Consider the following 20,921-nt stretch of genomic DNA (forward strand, 5'->3'; position numbering starts at 1 on the left):
GAACTCTCATGTAAACTATGGACTTTAGTTAATAATAATGTTTCAACATTGGATCATCAATTGTAGCAAATTTACTACACTAATGTGACATATTAATAATAGGAAAGAGTGTGGGTGGTATTGAGGTGGTTTAGGGGAATTCTCCTACTTTCTGTTCAATTTTTTGTATACTTAAATCTGTTCCAAAAATAGAAATTTAGAAAATTCTTCTCTAAAACATGGTTTTAGGAGCCACTAACACCTACTTCAAAAATAGACATAACAGGGACAGAGTCATCAAAAGTGAACAGCAAAAGTTTTAGGTGTTCTATGTAGGACTATTACATAGAAATGTAGAGGCTCTATTAAAGGTCTTATGAAACAAACAACGTAAAACTTAAGTGCCAAAGAGAATGAAGTAGGAACCATACTACACCACACAATTTTATTAACGGGATGAATATTTTGGAAAGCATTTCAGTGTCTTAGGTCAAGAAACAAACTAATTTTTAGAAAAGTGAAGTTCTTCTATTTTCCCCCAAATCTTGAATTCTTAGTTTTTCAATATTATATATTATGGAATTATTAATATACAAAGATTTAAGGCATTGGTATTTTGTCAACTAAGATTTAAGACACAGACATGAAGTTATATATGCTATTAATTTGATTTTGCTCATGCAGTTATTTTAAAGTTCACTGATTTATTGTGTATTCAATCTCTCTAATTAATCATAAATTCCTTGTCATCCATCCCCAAAATGCAGTATTTGGTTATAGCAATCTTTATACCAATGTTAACTAACCAACTTAAAATCTGTCCCTGAAGGAAAAAATTACTATTTATCTCAAAGCTGCTGTGATTATTTTATGTCAGCATACAATTGCTATGATTGGCCAACCAGAACTCTAATATTATTTCAGCATGGTTTTCACAGGTGGAACTTAGTGATGTCTAGTTCTTAGGGTCAGTAAGTGGAGTCTCTCTCCCTAGGCCTGAAAGACCTCACAACATCCTGGAGAAAATACAGGCCTTTGGTTGAATGTTTTCTGAGGCACAACCATCATCCTACAAGATAATGCAAGTTCTGGACAATTTGCATTGTTAAAAGGTCCTTATGTTGAGAACACCTCTGACTTTCTGCAATTGTCATATGTTGGTCTCAGTTGGCCCTAGGATGAGATGAGTATGGCACTTGCCTAGGGGGCGAAAGTCAAGGGAGTGCCAAAAAACTCACTAATCAAGAAAAATAATACTTTAATGTAATATATGAAAAAATAAAACCGCAAAAAAATCTACAATGAACAAAATATAAAAGTATTCAATAAAGATATGCTCCAACAGGGCTAGGATTTGGGTGAAGTGAGTGACGTAAGTCATACAAGTATAGGGTCAGCTCCTGTCTTTATTGGAAATTTTGATTTCTTGGGGTTCAAGTTTTATATGAACATTGGAGATTTAACCCTCAAAAGGAGCCAGACGAAAGACATTGGTCAATGTGTGATCATCTGTAGGAACTTCAATGTATGTGCTTAGAGATATCAGTGAACTTCCTGTCTCTCGCTTCTGTTTTAGTTTGCTACCACCACTACTGTCTCTACTTCTTATCACAGTTCTCTTAAACTTCCTTATGTCTTGGCCTCCAGCCCTCATTGCAATCCTTTTATACTAGATGATTCTTATGCAAATACACCTGAGAAGTCCATTCCCGACTCCATTTTAATTGGCTTGGATTGGAATATTTTTTTGTACTTGGGTGAAAAAATACCAGAAATCTCACACAACTTTATTTTCAAAGTACTGTGTTTTTTCATAGCCCTTTAGTCCATATTGCCTTGTCTTAGTCATTAAACATGATCAACATATTCTATTTTTCTACAAAACCAAGGTAACCATGGAAAAGTGTTTCTCCACATAAACTGACCTAAGAGGTTTATGTTCTGCAGAGGCTTCCTAGTAAGTTTGAATTGGTGATGGAAATAGACATTAGATACTAACAGAATATAAGAAACCATTCTTTAAACCTGCTTTAAACAATAAACTCCTGTCTGCCCCAAGCTGTCTCAGAATAAACAGCCTAAGTAATCACTATTATTTCTATTGGGCCTCACATCCAACTACATCACAGTATCAACATCCTCTTTATAAGCAAGTGTTCACACTTTATAAATGTTCTTTATGTAAATGGTGGTAGAAAATTCGAAGTTGGATAATTTGAATTGCTTCTATACTTGTACCTAAAAAGAAAAATCATAGAAGACAAAGCATCATTGCCTGTAGGAGTGGAACAGTGTCTGAGATCATTATCATTTCACTTCCTTTCATTTTTTCTATAACTTTTTATTGAATATATTTATTCTTCACTTGTATATAATCCAAGCAAATGAGACATAAACAGGTATATGTTTATTCGGGGGGGGGAAACAAATAGAATAGTAAAGACTATGCTTATTTTTAGTTAAAAATTGCAGGCTCTCCAGGTTTCAGAAGAAAGTTTAGAAGATGATTCCCTTTGAAATGGACACCAATAAGAGCTAATGTTAAACTGAATGACATTAATAATTTTGAGATGACTGACTTTGAGGGATGTTCTGTAAATGATTTTCTGTGTAGGCCATGCCATTTTCTTGGCCTTACCACAGAAACATTAATCTACTGTGAAGTGTTGAAATATGAACTGCAATTGGGAACACTAACATATTTATGTAAAACACAAAATATGGACTGAGAGAACATTAAGAATAAGAATTTGCTTTTCTGTAAGGAACAGAGGCAGTTTATCTGTCAGGCAATAATGACGATGACCGAAAACAATTTTGATTTATTAAGTATGAGAGGAGCAAGCTAATCTGAAAAGCGAATCCAGTTTTTTTTAGGCGTATTAATTTGGGTTATTTCAACAATTTTAGAAAGTCAATATTATTATTTCTGCTTGAAAAGTGAGCAGACTGAGGCTCAGAGATGTTACATGCTTGCCCAAAGTCACACAGTTAGCATGTGGTACATCATTGTGGCAGTATCTGTGGTCAGGTCTGTCTGCCTCCAACACCTGGGTTTTTCTCCATGAGCTCCTTCTCAGGTGTCCAGGTATTTTCTCCACTAGAACTTCATACTCTTTGGTGAAATAATTCCCAGGTATCATCCCAGGTTGGACAAAATACATCACAAAGTTCTCCAACTCAGATCCACAAATCGGCAGGGTTTTTTTTTTTTTTTTTAATTAACTTCTTTCTCCAAGTGCATCAGTTTTGAAAAGCGTGTACCCTGGATGAAAAAAAATCAACATTCCCACTACTGGAAAGGAATCATCTATTCTCTCTATTAATGGTTCAGTATTCTGGTTTTCAGATTGTCTTCCATAAATTATGTTAGTTTGAATCTTTGGTTGGCACCTGACCACCCTTGGATGAACTATGAAATTCAACTTTCTGAAATGACAAAAATGAGGGATGACTCCATGGGCTTTCCTATGGTTTTCTTACAAAATGTCTCTCCAGGAGCCGACAAAAGCCAGATTGCTGTGAAGTTTCTGTCTTTGAACATGCTGGCACTCTGCCTCAAATGCCTTCTCTGCCTTGTTTCCTGAAAAGTCTCCCCTCCTTTAAAATCCAACTAAGATGCCCTCAGTTCTTTTGTGAAATCACTCTGGAAACCCTCAAAGTCACTTTCTTATTCTTTTAAACTTCCATATATTTTACACATACCACTATTATATTCACTCAGCACTTCATAGCAACTCCTTCTGTATAATTCCCTTTTCTCGTCTAGCCTATGAGTTACTCAACAGTGTAGATAAAGTCAGAGTCTCCTTGTTATCCGAGCACCTACTATAACACTTTGCATTGGAACAAATCCTCAATGAATACTTGTAGAAATGACATTTAAAAACCATACATACAATATTATTTTTGAAAACTGTAGCCTTCAGGAAGATGTAAGAAGACAAGCACTTATAAGGGGCCTATTTCCTTGAAGAGCTTAACTAAAATCATGGTTGTTGAACTGAGTTCATTCTAAGTTGACTGAAGTTGATTCACTATGAGTAAATTTCCTATTGTATCTTTTCTTTTGCTTGCATTTGGTCTTTCATGTTTAACAAAACCTTCTGCTTATAGAATCATAGGATGCCTCAAATAATAGTGAGAAAAATGGAGTCTGGGAAAGGCAAGGGATTTACCACAAATCATAGCTAAATAGGAGAGGTGAACTAAAACTCTGGCTCTCTGAGACCCTTTGTTAGTCTTTCTAGTAGACTAAGGTGGTACAGAAAAATAGTAATAATAACCATTTTAAGCTTGTTTATAGGTCTTTCATCTATTCAGAAGAAAGTAATTTTTTAATAGTCACAGGGGGCACTATAACATGGAATAAGCTGCCACCAGGTTTGGTGACTTTCAAAAGAAGGCCATTCATAAATTCAACGTTAGAAATATTAGTCCCATACTGAAAACTGTGGTTTTCTTTTCTCAGTGACAAATAATAAAATGCAAGCATGGGTTCATCCATACACACTAGTTGTCAATAATAAAATGAGGAGATATTGCACTGACCATAGTCTGTGTTTTCTGGCTCCCAACAATTTGATGGCCAAAAATAGGGTGTCTGTGGAATGAAAAGAAGTGGAACTTAGGTTAGACACATAAAGAATTAGTGGGGTTCCTTGTTTATGAGCTGTGTTTATCTTCAGCAATTACCTAGAATAATTTGCTAACAATGTATGTTTTATTATCCAGAAAAAGTACTCAGAGAGGTATTGTAAGGTTTTTCTTTTACATTTATTTTGCTAAGCAATTGTTCAGCTTCCAAATAGGTGCAGCACCAGCAGATATTTAAAACAGTGTACATTTGCTACAATTGTATGTCATCTGACAAAAAGGTAAAAGGACTGATTGCATTATTCAAATAAAAAGTGTTAATACACAAAGACTGAAAGCAAAGTATTATATTCAGGAAGACTCATGATGAGATATGTTTAAATTTAGCAAATTGTTTTCTATGATTTATGTATTTCATCATTGCCCTCAGTAGATCCAAAAGCTCAACCGTCAAAATCTTTCCTTAAGATTTGGCAATCATTTGCTTGGTTCTATTAATTATAAAATGCAGCTCTCAACATTATCTAGCTAGATTAAAACAACTTTTCCCCCTCACTTTAAAAAATATTTCTTGATAGAGACCCTTATTACTCTAAATTTTTAAACTGCACGAGTCAGAGATGATTTTTTTTTAAACTAATATCTTAGTTGATTGCTTAACAACAGACAGATACATGATTCTGTGAAATTCTGGAAACTGACTGATGAAACTACAAAGAAAATGTCTGATCAAGAAAACCCAATTATTATCATCAGCATGTTATATTTTCTGATAGGGCTTTTCTAGCCCTGATGGCTGGACATGCTTGGCTCTAGACCCCGAGGATACTCCATCACCACCAGTCTACTCTTTCAAACTGTTTCCTTGGATGATGATGGCTCTGGGATTCAATGGAACAGTGACTACAGACATCAGCCTTGTGGGCTTAATTATATTTATTAGTTAATTATATTAACAATCTGTGTGTAACAAGCATATTTAGGGTAATCTCTGATTACCTGTTTGATAATTCTGCCTTCTAGAGAGGGATTCTCAAGGAGGGGAAAATGGTAATTGGGAGAACTGTTTGAATCTCTGGGAAAGAGCCCTTCCAAACTGTTTAGGACTCCCAGGGGATTTGATTTACCCTCTATGCTTTCTTGGGAATTGCTCCAGTATCATAAAGAAGGCTACTAATATTAATTTTGTATATATATGAACAAAGTGACAGAATACATTTAGAGGGTAAAAAAGTTGAAGCACTAGATAAAGGGGGATATCAAGGCTTTATACAGCACCCCCTCCTTGGCAAATGAATCCACTTAACCTAGTCTGAGAATAAAACTGGGTCACTACTCTAGCAGAACCATAGAGAAACAAAGTAGTTAAAAATTCCTTTCATGTGGGCTGCTAGCTTTTGAGATTTCTCATAGAATGCATTATTCCCTTTGGGTTGCTTCTTTATTTTGGGAGGGATGTGTGTGTGTGTGTGTGTGTGTGTGTACGTGCACACATGTGTATGCATATCTATTTATCTAACTCTAAAAATATATACTCTAGACAGACTGGTCAGACACATACATTTTTTCTCAAAACCACAAGGAATGTTTTCAATAGCATTCTTATAATTTTTCTTTATTTTTCTATCATTTACTTTAGTGAAAATTTCCTGACTGTAAAAATAAATGAATGAAGCTATTTTATCCTGTGATATTATGTGGAAAATGTACAAAACCAACACTGTTCACTAATATTGCAAGATTTTTTTCTAGGAAAAATATTTTGACTTATAGTAAAAGAAAATTTAAAACACAAACCCTTATAGTTGGAATTTAAAAATTTACTTCCACAGTCAAACTAGGCTTTAGGACATTCTAATGTATGAGTTTCTCTGCTTTTCAGAGTTTGCTTCTTTAGCCGTGATAAAACAGATCCAAAACTGTCTAGCCATCGCTCGGTAATCTTTGGCACCTATACTAATGTGATGAAAGTCATGAAAGTGACCTGGATAATCATGTCAGAACTCAATTTCAGTTAGCTAAGGAGGATAAATTAGACAATTGCAAGTTTACAGTAAATACAAAAATCATATGATTGAAAAATTGAGACACATTTACTGCAGCATACCAGTGAAATTAAAGTAAGAGTTCTGTTTGCCTCAAACTCATGCCCCAAAGCTTCTTCATATTCCTAATGATGGTTAGAATCTCAATCATTCAGTGGAGCAATTGTAAACACAATATTGCAAGTTTCCTATTTTAACCCATGATTTTTAAAATCCTTCCATGGAGTTGAATTTCAATTCAATGTAATAAAGAACTTAATGCTGCTTGGAACCAACACAAAAATGGAAGTAAACACCTTGAACAATAATGTATTTTCTGTTATTAGAGCTGTTCAAATATAAACTAATTAATGCCTTGGTAGACACTGTAGCAGGAATTAAATTATCCCTGAATTTTCTGGGGTTTCTTTTGTTTGTTTTTAAAACCTTGGGTTTTAGATTGTATGGTTATTAGATTTATAAATATGTCATGTTTCTATCCTATTTTGAATGTGGATGTGTCATTAAAATATTTAACATTTAATATTTAACATTAATTCATGTAATTTAAAAGATTATCTATCATCTATCATCCATTTAGGGATATTGAACTTGATAATCTTCTGCCTATACCTAGTAGTGATGTAATTAGTTTATCATTTGCACTCATTCCCTTGCTTTGTTGTAAAGTTCTTTAAAAACAGTCTCTCCTTTTCTGCAGAATGCAGGGTGATCCATTCCCAGCTTTGCTCATCTTTGATCCATGAGCATGACAATAAAACCTTGTCTGCCTACTAACTTCAGTCTGGGAATGACAAAAGCAGAGTTAAAGGTTGTAAATTATACTAATTCAAGACATCACCACTAATTTTAGGCCATGTCTCAGCTAGTTTGTTTTGAGGGAAATTTTTGAATTAGATAATTGTCAACAGATAGACTATATTCAGTGCTTCCCTTATAAATATATTATTTTATACACAGATGATTTTACTTGTAATATTGATAGCGAAGATGGATAAAAGTTGGTATTTTTGTTAAAAAAATACATTTCATTTAGAATTTGTAAGAATTTTTTAGGCCTAACATTTACTTAGAGTCTGCATATGAAAAACTTGTATAAGAAAATAAAATTTTACGGAAAATGTAATACTGCAATAGCAAAGTAACTCCTTTTAAAGAATCAAAAAGTGTTAGTAACACATACATAATTTGTTTCCTAATCACTAATAATATCTATTTATTAAAATGCTAACTTTAGGACCACAAGTTACTCTAACTTAATAATAAGCTGTTTTAAGCTACCATTACTTTAAATTTAACTCTATAAAGGATAAAGCTTCATTATTTTAAAGCCTTTTAAAATTAAGTGATTCAACTAATTTAAATTGCTTGAATACTTAGGTCAGTATCACAGTTTCAGGAGATTGCTTTATTTACTAGCTATTCAGTGCAGAAAGTCCTATGATTATTTGCCTTCGATAGATGTGCCCTAAGGAAGTGGCAGTGAGAGTTTTCTAGGAGGACAATGATCTTTGAGAACAATTTTTTTAAAACATATTCCCTCTGTTTTCAATTGCAAAGTCCAAGCAAGTCCTTAGGCATCTAAGTCACTTTATTTAGATATAGAACAGCTAATCATTCAGAGCTAGTGAGAAGAATGCTCCAATGTCTAAAAGTTGGACGATGGGGAGAATCCTCTGAAAATACCTAGAGCTAGAGTTTGAACTCTGGCATTTTATGTGCCTTAATTTTTTGGGCTGGAATCTTCCAGTCAGTTATTAATGAACCATAATGTCTAATGAAATGTAGAATACACTTCAGGTAAACCACTGTAAACTCAAGTGTCAACTGAATGCTCAATAACTGAAATTAGAGTCCACAATCATTTCCTGAAAGATTATTCTTTATAGGTATCTCATTTGAAAATGACCTAGAATGACTCTTGTCAGTTTATAAGTTATCTAAGGTGGCTTCCTGTCTCAGATGAGTATATGCACGCAAAGCATCATGCATGTCAGTCTTCATAGACTTGTAGGTCTCAGACATGCAGAGGATATGTATTTATTAGCTAAATTCTATCCTGGAGTTTCAAGCGTTCCCATGACTATTTGCTTGGACTGTAGATGGCTCTGGATCATGCAGGGTCCAGAGTGTAACAAAGTTAGTTAATCTCTCAACTTCCTTCCTAGCAAATAAATGTTACTTACAGATGAACTCTCTCATCTTCCTGAATTCCATTGTCACTCTGAATTTTTCTCAAACATTTTATATAAAATATAATTTAGATCATCACACAATTTAGCTTTCACAAATCATTAGATTCTAACTAGCTTAAGTCAAAGTAAAATAAGTCATAATTTTCAAAATTTTTGTAAAAACAATGAAAATGCAGGCTTGTTTTTACTGTTAAAGAATATTTTTATTAAACTTACTTGGAACCGGTAAAAGGTGCCATCATCCTTGAGTGTGAGGACATGATCCGAGATTGGAAAGAAGTAGCCATGGGCAGCCATTAGTGTTCCCAAATGGAGTGCCTCCACTGTTTCATGAAAATAAACAAACAAAAAAACACATATAAAAGCTCTCTTTAAAACTGTTGACTTATAGCCATGTAGAATTTTATCTTGTTCCATTTGAACACATTCTTGCATTGGAATTCTCAGCATCCTGAAAAACCTGTTTTTGTACTTCTTCTTTCAGCTCTTTCACATAAGGTACTAAGATGGCTCTGCCTCTTGATAGTGACTGTGCAATGACCAACAGTGCATGGCGACCAGCCCATGAGAACATAAAGTTATGGAACATTGAAACTGAAGGTTTTTCTGAAATCACAGAATCTGGTTCCTTCATTTTATAGATGGGACATATTTTGCTATATGTTAATAATCTTCAACAAACAATTCTATTTGGCATTTATATAGCACTTTAAACTTTAAAAAGTGTTCTTGCTTGCATCACCCCCTGCCCTGTAATATGAATATCCAATATTATCAGCAATTTTTCTAATGATATGGATCATTACTAGAGGCAATGTTAACAGGCAATGTTAAGGCATCTAGAAAAATTTATGCTGCTCTAAGTGAGCCTGCAGTCTGTGGTTGGCCAGACTGTTCTAGCTTTTACTACTCTGTATACAGTATTCTATATATGGACTATGTAGAGGTTTATATGACAATGAAAACATTATATTTTCCCAGTAGTCTGGGAAATAGTTGGAACATAATACTGTAATTTATGCAGTGAATTACTCTCCACACTCCCATGCCTATATTGGCTGATAATAAGATAATTGTTAAATTTTACCTGTGATGGGGTACTACAGTGTCCTTTTAAATTATTATCTAGCATCTTGCAAATATTTTAATTGGTAACTTCTTCTACCTCCGGCCTCCACTCCACTGGTCTTGTCAATAATAAAGAACAACTGCTAATCATCCTCTTTGTCATGTGTCCAGAGACTGTTATTAAGCGTCCCAGTCATCTTGTTCACACTCCCAATCAAGTCTCTCCCTGCATAGAATGTTCTTTTTCTGCAAAGGAGGATTTTTTTTTCATCACTTACGCATCCTTTTAGTTCAAAGTCAAGATCTCCTTAAAGTCTAAGCTGCTTATAAGTATATACCCACATATTCTGTGATTCTTATTAAAGCTCAGGAGGTAGTGTGATATTGTGGGAAGAACAAAACCTTTGGAGATACTCACTAGCTTTCGTTACTTAAATTCTCTGTAACTCTCCTATCCATTAATAAAGGTAATAAACCCACCTTGCAGAGCTGGTATGAAAATCAAATAAGAAGATATGTAAAGAAGAAGACGGAATAGTACCCTGTGCATAGTAGATACTCAACAGATGGTAGCTATTGTGCTTCTTCATTTACACACTGAATGATTTTTACTTTTCTTTAAAGTATTTTCAGGAAATCCACTTCCATAAATTTGCCTTCAACTAGGCTGAGTGGGGGAGCTGGCAGTCCTAAATAGCATCAGCCAGTTATGTCTTCTTTATGTGGATTATTTATAAAATTAAAATGGCAAGAGGATCTGTGAAGAATGCTGGCCTATAATAATGAGCAGGTGCTTACAGCCTTGGTCATGTTCAGAATCCCTGGGTGTTCCTGTCTGGTAGCACTGGGCAGAGCAATGTATTACATCTGTTTGGGGATTTCAAAGTCAGGTGGCCCACCTAGCTTGTTACAACCATCTTTATTCATTTTATTCCAGAAGTCTGTGGCCTAGGAAAATATTATTAGCACTACTTTCCAGAAAGGTAAATTGAATTATGGCACATGAGGAAATTTTCGGTGTATAGATACAAGAAAGGAGAACAGATGCCCAGAAAGATTAATAGTAAAGAGTTTCTAAACTCTAAGCACAGGGAAGAGTGTGACTAAAATAAAACAAAGAAACATCAAAAAACAGGTGCTAATGTGTTGATGAGGATTAGAAAAACATAGTGTAAGTAAATATAGGGAAGCTGCAGAAAAGAAAATCAGAAGCAAATGAACATAAGCAAGTTCTTACTTTTCTGTATTCAATAGATACTAATTATATGATAAATCATACATTTCTAGAGGGCAAGATGAATGTCTGCAGGTTTTCTTCACATAACACTACCATAATTAGGTCTGCATAAATGCTTGCTGAAGAGAATAATAGTGAATTAGCAAGTAATCTCGACCTCTTTTTTTGAGGTACAATACTCCGTTTTTGTTTGCTTTAATGATATATATTCTCATTTTGCAACCCTCCAAGAGATTCTCATGCTCCATAATTTTATTAATAAGGAAAATTGGTTTTGATATGTTTTTTAAATGGCTTGAATTCAATAGATGTACATTTGTGGCGGTATCAATAAGATCAAAATTTAGTTTCTGCATGGCCCACATATAGTTCTATGTAGAGGTCAAATCAAACTATTTAACTTAATATATAAGAGGACTCAATTTCTAACAAACCTTATAAAATGATTTCAAGGTCATTGGTCAAACAGTAACCTAGAGAGATTGAGATTAGACAAGTTACATGCTCTATCACAGGACCTCCAGAGAACATGATCAAGACAGGATGAATGGTTAGATGAAAATCAGGGCATCGGGATGAATTTTCTGTCTCATTTAAGGCTATAAACTTGACATGTAGCATAGCAGTAGCAAAAGTAGCTATTGAATCAGTATTTCCTGAATGAGTGAATAAGTAAATTTATGAATAAATTACATATGGAATATGAAAAACATATACTGCACAAAAAAACTAGTTATCTTGTGTTGTGATGATGAGCAGCTTAAGATCTGCCAAGATAATTTAGATGTTCATAATATCTTTTCAAAATACTTTTAAAGGTTTTGAGGTGGGACTGTTCTAAGTGTTTTATATGGGAAAAGATAATAGTGATATAAATGGCATAAACGCCACTAAGAGATTTTAGGGTGGGCTTGGGATAGTTTCCTCAAGGTTGAATTGTTTATTGTGAGTAATAAGCACGGAGCTACATTTCCCCATGATCCAGCTGCCCCTGAATCTCAGCATAGCCTTAATCTAATAAGAAGCTGGAGGACCACTGGCAGTCTTGGAACCAAGTGTTGAAAGAATCTAATGGGTAGTCTATCAAGATCACCCTCCCAATAATGGTACACCAGATAGCCCCACAACATTATGCTTCTTAGCAAAATAATTACGAATGAATCGTCTTGCACATGTGTTATCCATGTCACCCACACAACTGGATAAAGTTCAACAATAAACTTACCATTAAGATTCCAGTTTATTTTTCATTTGGATGTTCAAGCCATGAACAAACCGAGAAGTAAAAATGCATCTCTAAATAATTGTTACTATGTGAACAGCGTAGTGTAGCTTTGTTAAGCCTGATGTACTGATCACATTACTCCACCTCAAACCCTTAAACAACAGAATTATCAAAATCCTTTAAAAGTAAAAGGAATTCTGCATGGCGTAATTTGCTTTTGAATCACAACTACTTCAGAAAGTTAATAGGATAAAAAGCATACTATAAAAGAGACTTGTGTGTTCAGTTCTATATTTCCATATGTAGAAATATATATTTCTATATTCAGTTCTGTATTTATAACATATTTTCAGAACTCAGTAATATCTTCTTTATCCAGGGATCCCACAGCGGGTAATCTCAGCACCTCCTAAATATACCCTATAATTTCACAGTGATGGAACAATGCCTCTGAGTGAAGAAATAATAATAAAAAATTTCACTAAATCTTATATTTTTATTCCTGTCATGCATTTTTACTTTTATTTTATGTGTATATATTAGCAAATGTGATTGTTTCATTATCAACACAGCATATGTGATGTAGTAAATATGATTAGTGCTATGGGGAGAAGTATGTTAGAAGGAAATCCACTCAAAATAGAAAAAAAAATGACAGCGGATGATATGATATCAAGGAAAGAAAAACTAAAAAGTAGACAGAGGTAAGTTATTAAATAGTAAAATAACAGACATTTATCATGATGATTCTGAGTCATAAAGGAAAGATTTTGTTAAACTTGTTATTCTCTAAGAAGACAGGGAAGTGGTCATTAGAGAAATATTTCAAAATATTATACTTTTTTTTAGAATAGGCATTTGCAAGGTAAGATTAATCATGTAGAAAAATCACATACACAGAAGATTTTTTTTTCCAACAAGGCCAAATAAAAGTGACCTATTACTACAGTTAGGGATTTCTGAGGTAGGTCTATCTTCTCAATAGTAAGAGTTAGTGAAAGAATTAAGTATTGGGGCTTCCCCCCAACTTTTTAAAAATCACTTCCACATAGAAAAATGAAGTGCCACTTGCTTTTTAGCAATCAAAAATCAGGATTTAGAAGTGTACAATATGGTAAAATAGATTAGATAAGATAAAATAGATTCTATTTGGGAGAAATAAAAACAGAAGCATAATTTATACCAACTTTGAAGCTTACACTAGGTAATTAATGCAAGCAAATAATATTTCCAAACAAAGGAGCACAGTGTGGGGTGAAGCAGCTAGGATGTACAAGCCAGCCACTTGGGTTCAAACTCTGACTCCCTCATGTGCTAGCTGTATGAATGGGGCAGAAGGCTCACATTCTCTGGGCCTCAGTGTCCTCATCTGTAAAACAAAGATAATAAAATGCTGATGTTAAAAGTCTGTTGTGAGGAACAATTGAGATAAATGTGCAATGCACTTAAAATAAGGCCAGCCACATAGAAGTGCTCCAAAAATGTGAGTTATTATCAGTTAGTTGATATTATGAAAGGACACGTTCAGTAGCACTTAGTCTAGTGCAAAAGCCAGTGGGGAAACTAGTAGCTGGTATTGATCCAGGCTTCCAGATCACGTTAAACACTTCTAACTGAACACTATTTAAAGTCTTCCAGGTGATCAAACTGGGATCTTTAGTGTATAGATGATGAATCTGCTCTGGAATACACTTACACTTATTCCTAGGCAGCAAAGAACACTACCCAAATCCCAAAGATTTGGTATCATAGTTATAGGAAAAGATTTCCAAAGGTAACATATTCTGCAAACCAGGTTTACAATCTGAAAGATGAAAATGCAACAGATCAGTGAGAACTCCCACAATTCAGGAGCTGGGGGCAGGGAGGAATGATATGAGGACACACCAAGAATGGCAATGCTGAAAAACAACAGTGACAGAGGAAGCACAGGAACAACAGTCAGAATGGAGAGGATTTCTTAAGGAAGCATAATATTTTCCCAGGACTCAAAAAAATTAACTCATTAAAAAATTGGTATTGAAAGTAACAGGATCAAACATCAATGGCCCTTATCACTCACATAGGGTAGAAAAGTCTAGTTGCCTAGTATCAGTAAGTATGACACCTTAAGTGATTATTTCAATATGAAGAATAATGCTGAAATTTTTAAAAAGAGAAAGACCTATGTGATATTGGTGTGGAGAATTGGTTTAAGATCTATGTTATCTGGTAACTATAGGATATCAGCATGTTCATTTCACTGATATAGTATATCCTTCTGTATAACTGGTAGTTCCATCATTGTGTAAAATGAGCTGCACTTCAACAAGATTCTATTTTATTTATATGTGTGATTAGGTGCTAGAATAGTATTCAGATGAGAGAAAACTCACAATGAGTTTATTCAAGAATAGTGTAAGCAATCTACAACAATCACAAGAGCCAAGGCAATAATAAATGACAGTGGAAAGCAACATTCCCTCTAAAATTCAGTATATATTCTGCAAAGTTTCCACCAGTTAGTCTGGCTGAATGAGTTGGAAGGAAAGTAAGACACTGAGCTAACTTTAATAGACAGGGACTACTATATATATAAAAAAAATAACCAGAAAGGACCTACTGTATAGCACAGAAAACTATACTCAATACTTTGTGATAACCTATAAGGGAAAAGAATCTGAAAAAGTATATATATAAAATGGAATCACCTTGATGTACACCTGAAACTAATAAAACATTGTAAATCCACTATAGTTCAATTTTTTAAAGACAGGGAGCTTCTGTAGCTTATGTTGCTTCAAATCAAAGACAGCACATGCTACTTAACAAGAATGCATGCATATCATGGAAAAACATGCTCAACTGTAAGTCATGGGATTTGAATTCCAATCATAGTCTAGTTTCTGTGACTGCGTATCTTAAGTTATCTCATTTCTCTGGACCTTAAAGTAGGCATCTGGAAACGCAGGGGTGGATCACTAAACTGTTTCCAACTCTGATTCTATGACATGGTGTGCAATCAACACTCATGCTGGAAGTTGTGGCAAAGATGCTGCCACATTTATTTTGCCTCTTTGTATCAAATGGAAATAGATATATTTCTTTCTCCTTCAGATACTCTTGCCATTGTGCCTGCACCAATAATACAAACAATAAATTTAAATGTACAATATGAAATACAATAGCAGATTTGAATTTCAGTTGCTAAAAATTCAATCCTATGGTAAATTAAGAGTGATGTGTGCACAGAGCAAATGTAACACTTATTCCAAATAGATAAAAACTCGATTGATGTATGTTCTATCTATATATTTTCAAAAGTTAGTTGTAAAAATGCACACAAATACCCAGTAATTCATGCCATGTGACAAAATGTCCTAAATGCATTTGGTTTGAAAATCAAATGTCACTCCTAAAGAATAAGCCACATAGTGGGATTGCTAGGTCGTATGGTAGTGCTATTTTTAGTTTTTTAAGGAACCTCCATACTGTTCTCCATAGTGGCTATATCAATTTACATTCCCACCAACCCTGAGAAAACCATAATTCAAAAAGATTCATGTACCACAATGTTCGTTGCAGCTCTATTTACAATAGCCAGCACACAGAAGCAACCTAAGTGTCCACCAACAGATGAATGGATAAAGAAGATGTGGCACATATATACAATGGAATATTACTCAGCCATAAAAAGAAACGAAATTGAGTTATTTGTAATGCGGTGGATGGACCTCGAGTCTGTCATACAGAGTGAAGTAAGTCAGAAAGAGAAAGACAAATACTGTATGCTAACATATCTATATGGAATCTTAAAAAAAAAAAAGGTCTGAAGAACCTAAGGGCAGGAAAGGAATAAAGATGCAGACGCAGAGAATGGACTTGAGGACACGGGGAGGGGGAAGGGGAAGCTGGGACAAAGTGAGAGAGTGGAATGAACATACATATACTACCAAATGTAAAATAGGTAGCTAGTGGGAAGCAGCTGCATAGCACAGGGAGATCAGCTTGGTGCTTTGTATCCACCTAAAGGGGTGGGATAGGGAGGGTGGGAGGGAGATGCAAGAGGGAGGAGATATGGGGATATATGTATATGTATAGCCAATTCACTTTGTTATCAAGCAGAAACTAACACACACACACAAAAAGAATAAGCCACATAGTCTTCTGATATTACCCTCTCATGGTACTACTTTTTTAAAAAATCACTATTCCTTAATGATATTTAAACCATAATGAAGTATAAAGCTAATTTCAAAGCTATACCCTTGGATCATGGAAATAGTCAGTTATTATGAAATTTCTAAGCAAAACAAGATCAAATTTCCTTTTGTCTCTATTTTGCAGAAATCATTGCTTCAACTGGGGGTGTAGTGTGGGATATCAGGACTGATGTCAGCAACTGTTTAAATAATCATTACAACATTCAAAGCAAAAAAATTCCAGTTTGTGTAAGTACATGTATTTATCAGTTTTCTTTTCTTCTCTCTGTGTTTATATACTGGTTTATGTGTGTGTTGGAAACAAGTTAACCTGCAAACAAGTGACGTCTAGAATTCTAATACACAATATATCCCATGGATCTAATCAATAGAGATACTCTTTTGCAAAGAAAAAGTTTGGAGCCTAGAGGAAGTAAATTTATTAAAATGAGATGTATTAAAATAATTTTTCTTTTTGATGTTTTAAAATCAGCACAAACTTCCATCAACAATTTTCATTTTAAATATTGAAACTATGATTATTGCATAACACTAACAATAAGGCAGGTTCAGAAACATAAAGAAGAAATATGGATGAGCTAGTAAAAGGATTAACACCGCTCCATAAAATTATTTTCTATTTTTGCACAATAAGCCAGAATTTATAAACACCAGATATTTTAAAAGGATTGAAATCAATCAGCCTCTAAAAAGTATATGGTTTCATAAGATTCTTCTAATAAAATATATAGAGTAGAAGACTCTATTGACAGAATTCAAATCAAGAAATTCTAGAAGAGTGGCCAAGATGGTAGGAGTAGGAGGACCCTGAGGCTCACGTCCTCCCATGGACACACCCAAGTTACAACTATTTACAGACAAACTATTGATGAGAAAAAACGGGAAGGCTAGCAGTAAACATCTTCTACAACTAAAGATATAAAGAAGGAACAACAACAGATGGGTAGGAGGGTGAGACCCAGTATAGTCAAGACCCACACCCCTGGGTGGGCTACTCACAAATGGCATGATAATTACAGTTGCAGAGGTTCTCCCCAAGGAGCTAGTGGTCTGAGTCCCACATTGGGCTCCCCAGTGCAGGGGTTCTGCACCGGGAAGACAAGCCCCTAGAGCCTTTGGCTGTGAAGGCCAGTGGGGCTTACTTTTGGGAGAGCCAGAGGACTGTGGGAAATAGGGAATCACTCTTAAAGGGTGCACACAAAATCTCACATGCTCTAGACCCAGGGCAGAAGCAGTAATTTGACAGGAGCCTGGGGTGGACCCACCTGCTGATCTTGGAGAGCCTCCCGGAGAGGAAGGAGGCAACTAGAGCTCACCCTGGGGACACAGACAATGGTGGCAGCCATTGTGGGGAACTTGTTCTATCACATGGACACTGGTGCTGGTAAGCCCCATTTTAGAATCTTCCCTCTAGCTAATTAGTACCAGCCCCAACCCCTCCCACCAGCTTGTCTGCACCAGAACTGGGACAACTCAGTCCAAGCAACTAGCTAGGCAGTGACACAGCCCCACCAAACAAGAAGGCTTGCTTCCTTAAGACCTCCTAAGTCCACAACTGCCCTGAGACCCAGCAACGTTGACCAGAGGTCCCAGGACCAGGCCCCTCACACCAATGCACTAGCACTAGCCCCAGGACCCCCAGGGCCCTGCAGCCAGAGACCTTGGGACCTGGCTCTGTCCACCAGTGGGCAGGCACTAGTCCTAGGACCACCATCACCCACAGTGATCACCCACCAGACCCAGGACCCCTGGGGTGCAGCCCCACCAACCAGTGGGCCAAAAAACTCCAGGACCTCAGCGTCCTACAGTCCAAGACCCCAGGACCCAGCTTCACCCATTAGTGGGCTAGCACTATCCCAAGGACCTGATTTTACCTACCAGTGGGAGGGCATCAGCCTTGAGAATCCTTGGGTCCTGGCTGTGCTCAAAAGCAGGCCAAGACCAGTTCCAAGACATCTTGGAACCCCAGCCATATTGGGATCCAGACCTTCTTACCAATGGGCCAACACCAGCTTTGGGACACACTGAACCCCACAGCCAGCTGTATCAGGAACTGGCCCCACCCTCAAGCAGATCAGCACTAGATCCAGGACCCCCAGCCATGCAACTATCAACTCTAGAACCTGGTTCCACCTACCAGTTGGCCAACACTAGCCCTGGTACAAAACTGGGGCCCCAGAGCCAGCAGCCTTGTGACCTGGCCCCTCCAACCAGTGGCTGGCAGCCTGTGCACAAGGCAGGCCCTGGCAACCAACTAGACCAGTGCCAGCCATGCTCACCAGACAGCCCGCAGTAGTCAGCCCATTACAACAGAAGGACCCATGCAGCCCAAATAGGAGGCACCCTTAGAGCATATAGAGCTGGTGATAAGAGAGGAGTGCATTGCTGGGATGCACAGGATGTGTCCTACAAAATGTGACTTCTCTGAGGTTGGGAAATGTAACCAACCTACCAAATACACAAAAACAATAAATTAGGCAAAATGAGGTGACAGAGGAATATGTTCCAAATGAAGGAACAAGATAAAACCCCAGAAGAACTAAGTGAAGTGGAAATAGGCAATCTACCAGATAAAAAGTTCAAGGTAGTGATTGTAAAGACTTTCAAAGAACTTGAGAAAAGATTAAATGAATAGAGTGAGAAGTCAAAATTTTTTAACAGAGTTAGAAAATATGAAGAAGAACCAGAGATGAAGAATACAATAACTGCAATGCAAAATACACTAGAAGGAATCAACAGTAGATAGATAACAGAGAGGAACAGATCAGCAAGCTGGAAGACAGATATTCAAGCTGAACAGAAAAAAGAAAAAAAAGTAGAAATGAGGTCAGTTTAAAAGACCTCTGAGACAACATCCAGCATACTGACATTCTCATTATAGGGCTCTCAAGGGGGAGAAGAGAGAGAGAAAGGAGCAGAGAACAGATTTAAAGTCATAATAGCTGAAAACTTCCCTAACCTGTAAAAGGAAACAGACATCCATGTCCAGAAGCACAGAGACTCCCAAACAGGATCAAGCCAAAGAGGACCACACTAAGGCACATTGTAATTAAAATGGCAAAAATTAAAGATAAAGAGAGAATAATTAAGTAGCAAGGGAAAAGCAACAAGTTACATACAAGGGAACTCCCACAAGGGGAACTCCTGCAAGGCTATCAGCTGAATTTTTAGCAAAAATTTTGCAGGCCAGAAGGGAATGGCACCCCCAACATCAAAACAATGAACATAATGGCAATAAAAACATACATATCAATAATTACTTTAAATGTAAGTGGACTAAATGCTGCAATCAAAAGACATAGAGTGGCTGAATGAGTACATGTGCATATATATGCTACCTACAAGCAAACTCACTTCAGATCTAAACTCACTTCAGATACACACAGTCAGAAAGTGAAGGGATGGAAAAAGTTACCCCATGCAAATGCATATCAAAAGAAAGCTAGGGTAGCAATACTTATTTCAGACAAAATAGTCTTTAAAACAAAGAAGGATGTTACATAATGATCAAGGGAGTGATCCAAGAAGAAGATGTAACAATTGGAAATATATATGTACCCAACATAGGAGAACCTAAGTACATAAAACAAATATTAACAGACACAAAAGGAGAAATTAACAGGAACACAGTAAAATTAGGGGACTTTAACATCCCATGCACATCAATGGACAGATAATCCAGACAGAAAATCAATAAGGTCTAAAATGACACATTAGAATAAAAGGACTTAATAGATCTATATAGAACATTCCATCCAAAAGCAGCAGAATACACACTCTTTTCAAGTGCACATGGAACATTCTCCAAGATAGATAACATGCTAGGCCATCAAACAAGTCTCAGTAAATTTAAGAAAATTGAAATCATATCAAGCATCTTTTGCGACCATAACACTATGAGAGTAGAAGTCAGCTATAAGAGAAAAAACTGCAAAAAACACAAACATGGATGCTAAAAAATATACTATTTAACAACCAATGGATCACTGAAGAAATCAAAGAAGAAATAAGAAAAATACCTGGAGATAAATGAAATAAAAAACACAATGATCCAAAATCTATGGAACACAGCAAAAGCAGTTATAAGAGGGAAGTGTGGGGCTTCCCTGGTGGCGCAGTGGTTGAGAGTCTGCCTGCCGATGCAGGGGACACGGGTTCATGCCCCGGTCCGGGAAGATCCCACATGACACGGAGTGGCTAGGCCCATGAGCCATGGCCACTGAGACTGTGTGTCCAGAGCCTGTGCTCTGCAACGGGAGAGGCCACAACAGTGAGAGGCTCGTGTACTGCAAAAAAAAAAAAAAAAAAAAAAAAAAAAGAGGGAAGTGTATAGTAATACAAGCCTACCTCATGAAACAAGAAAAATCTCAAACA

The 20,921-nt window shown here is 36.1% G+C and overlaps 1 protein-coding gene across 2 annotated transcripts in view; it reads right to left on the bottom strand.

Annotated features, from left to right (window-relative positions):
• RGS7 (regulator of G protein signaling 7) overlaps nt 1-20,921 on the bottom strand; it is a gene marked incomplete at its 5' end in the record, with an annotated part of 639,686 nt that overhangs the window by 135,962 nt on the left and 482,803 nt on the right. Inside the window, 2 exons of one of the 2 annotated variants that reach the window (XM_081256455.1) lie at nt 4,531-4,582; nt 9,032-9,138. In XM_081256455.1, the coding sequence (XP_081112581.1) occupies nt 4,531-4,582; nt 9,032-9,138 (159 nt within the window). Of the gene's footprint in view, nt 1-4,530; nt 4,583-9,031; nt 9,139-20,921 lie in introns of those variants that run through there. The other variant, XM_081256456.1, reaches the window with a different exon arrangement.

Source organism: Mesoplodon bidens, assembly GCF_964165515.1.
Source record: "Mesoplodon bidens genome assembly, chromosome: 2".
NCBI classification, from domain to species: Eukaryota; Metazoa; Chordata; class Mammalia; order Artiodactyla; family Ziphiidae; genus Mesoplodon; species Mesoplodon bidens.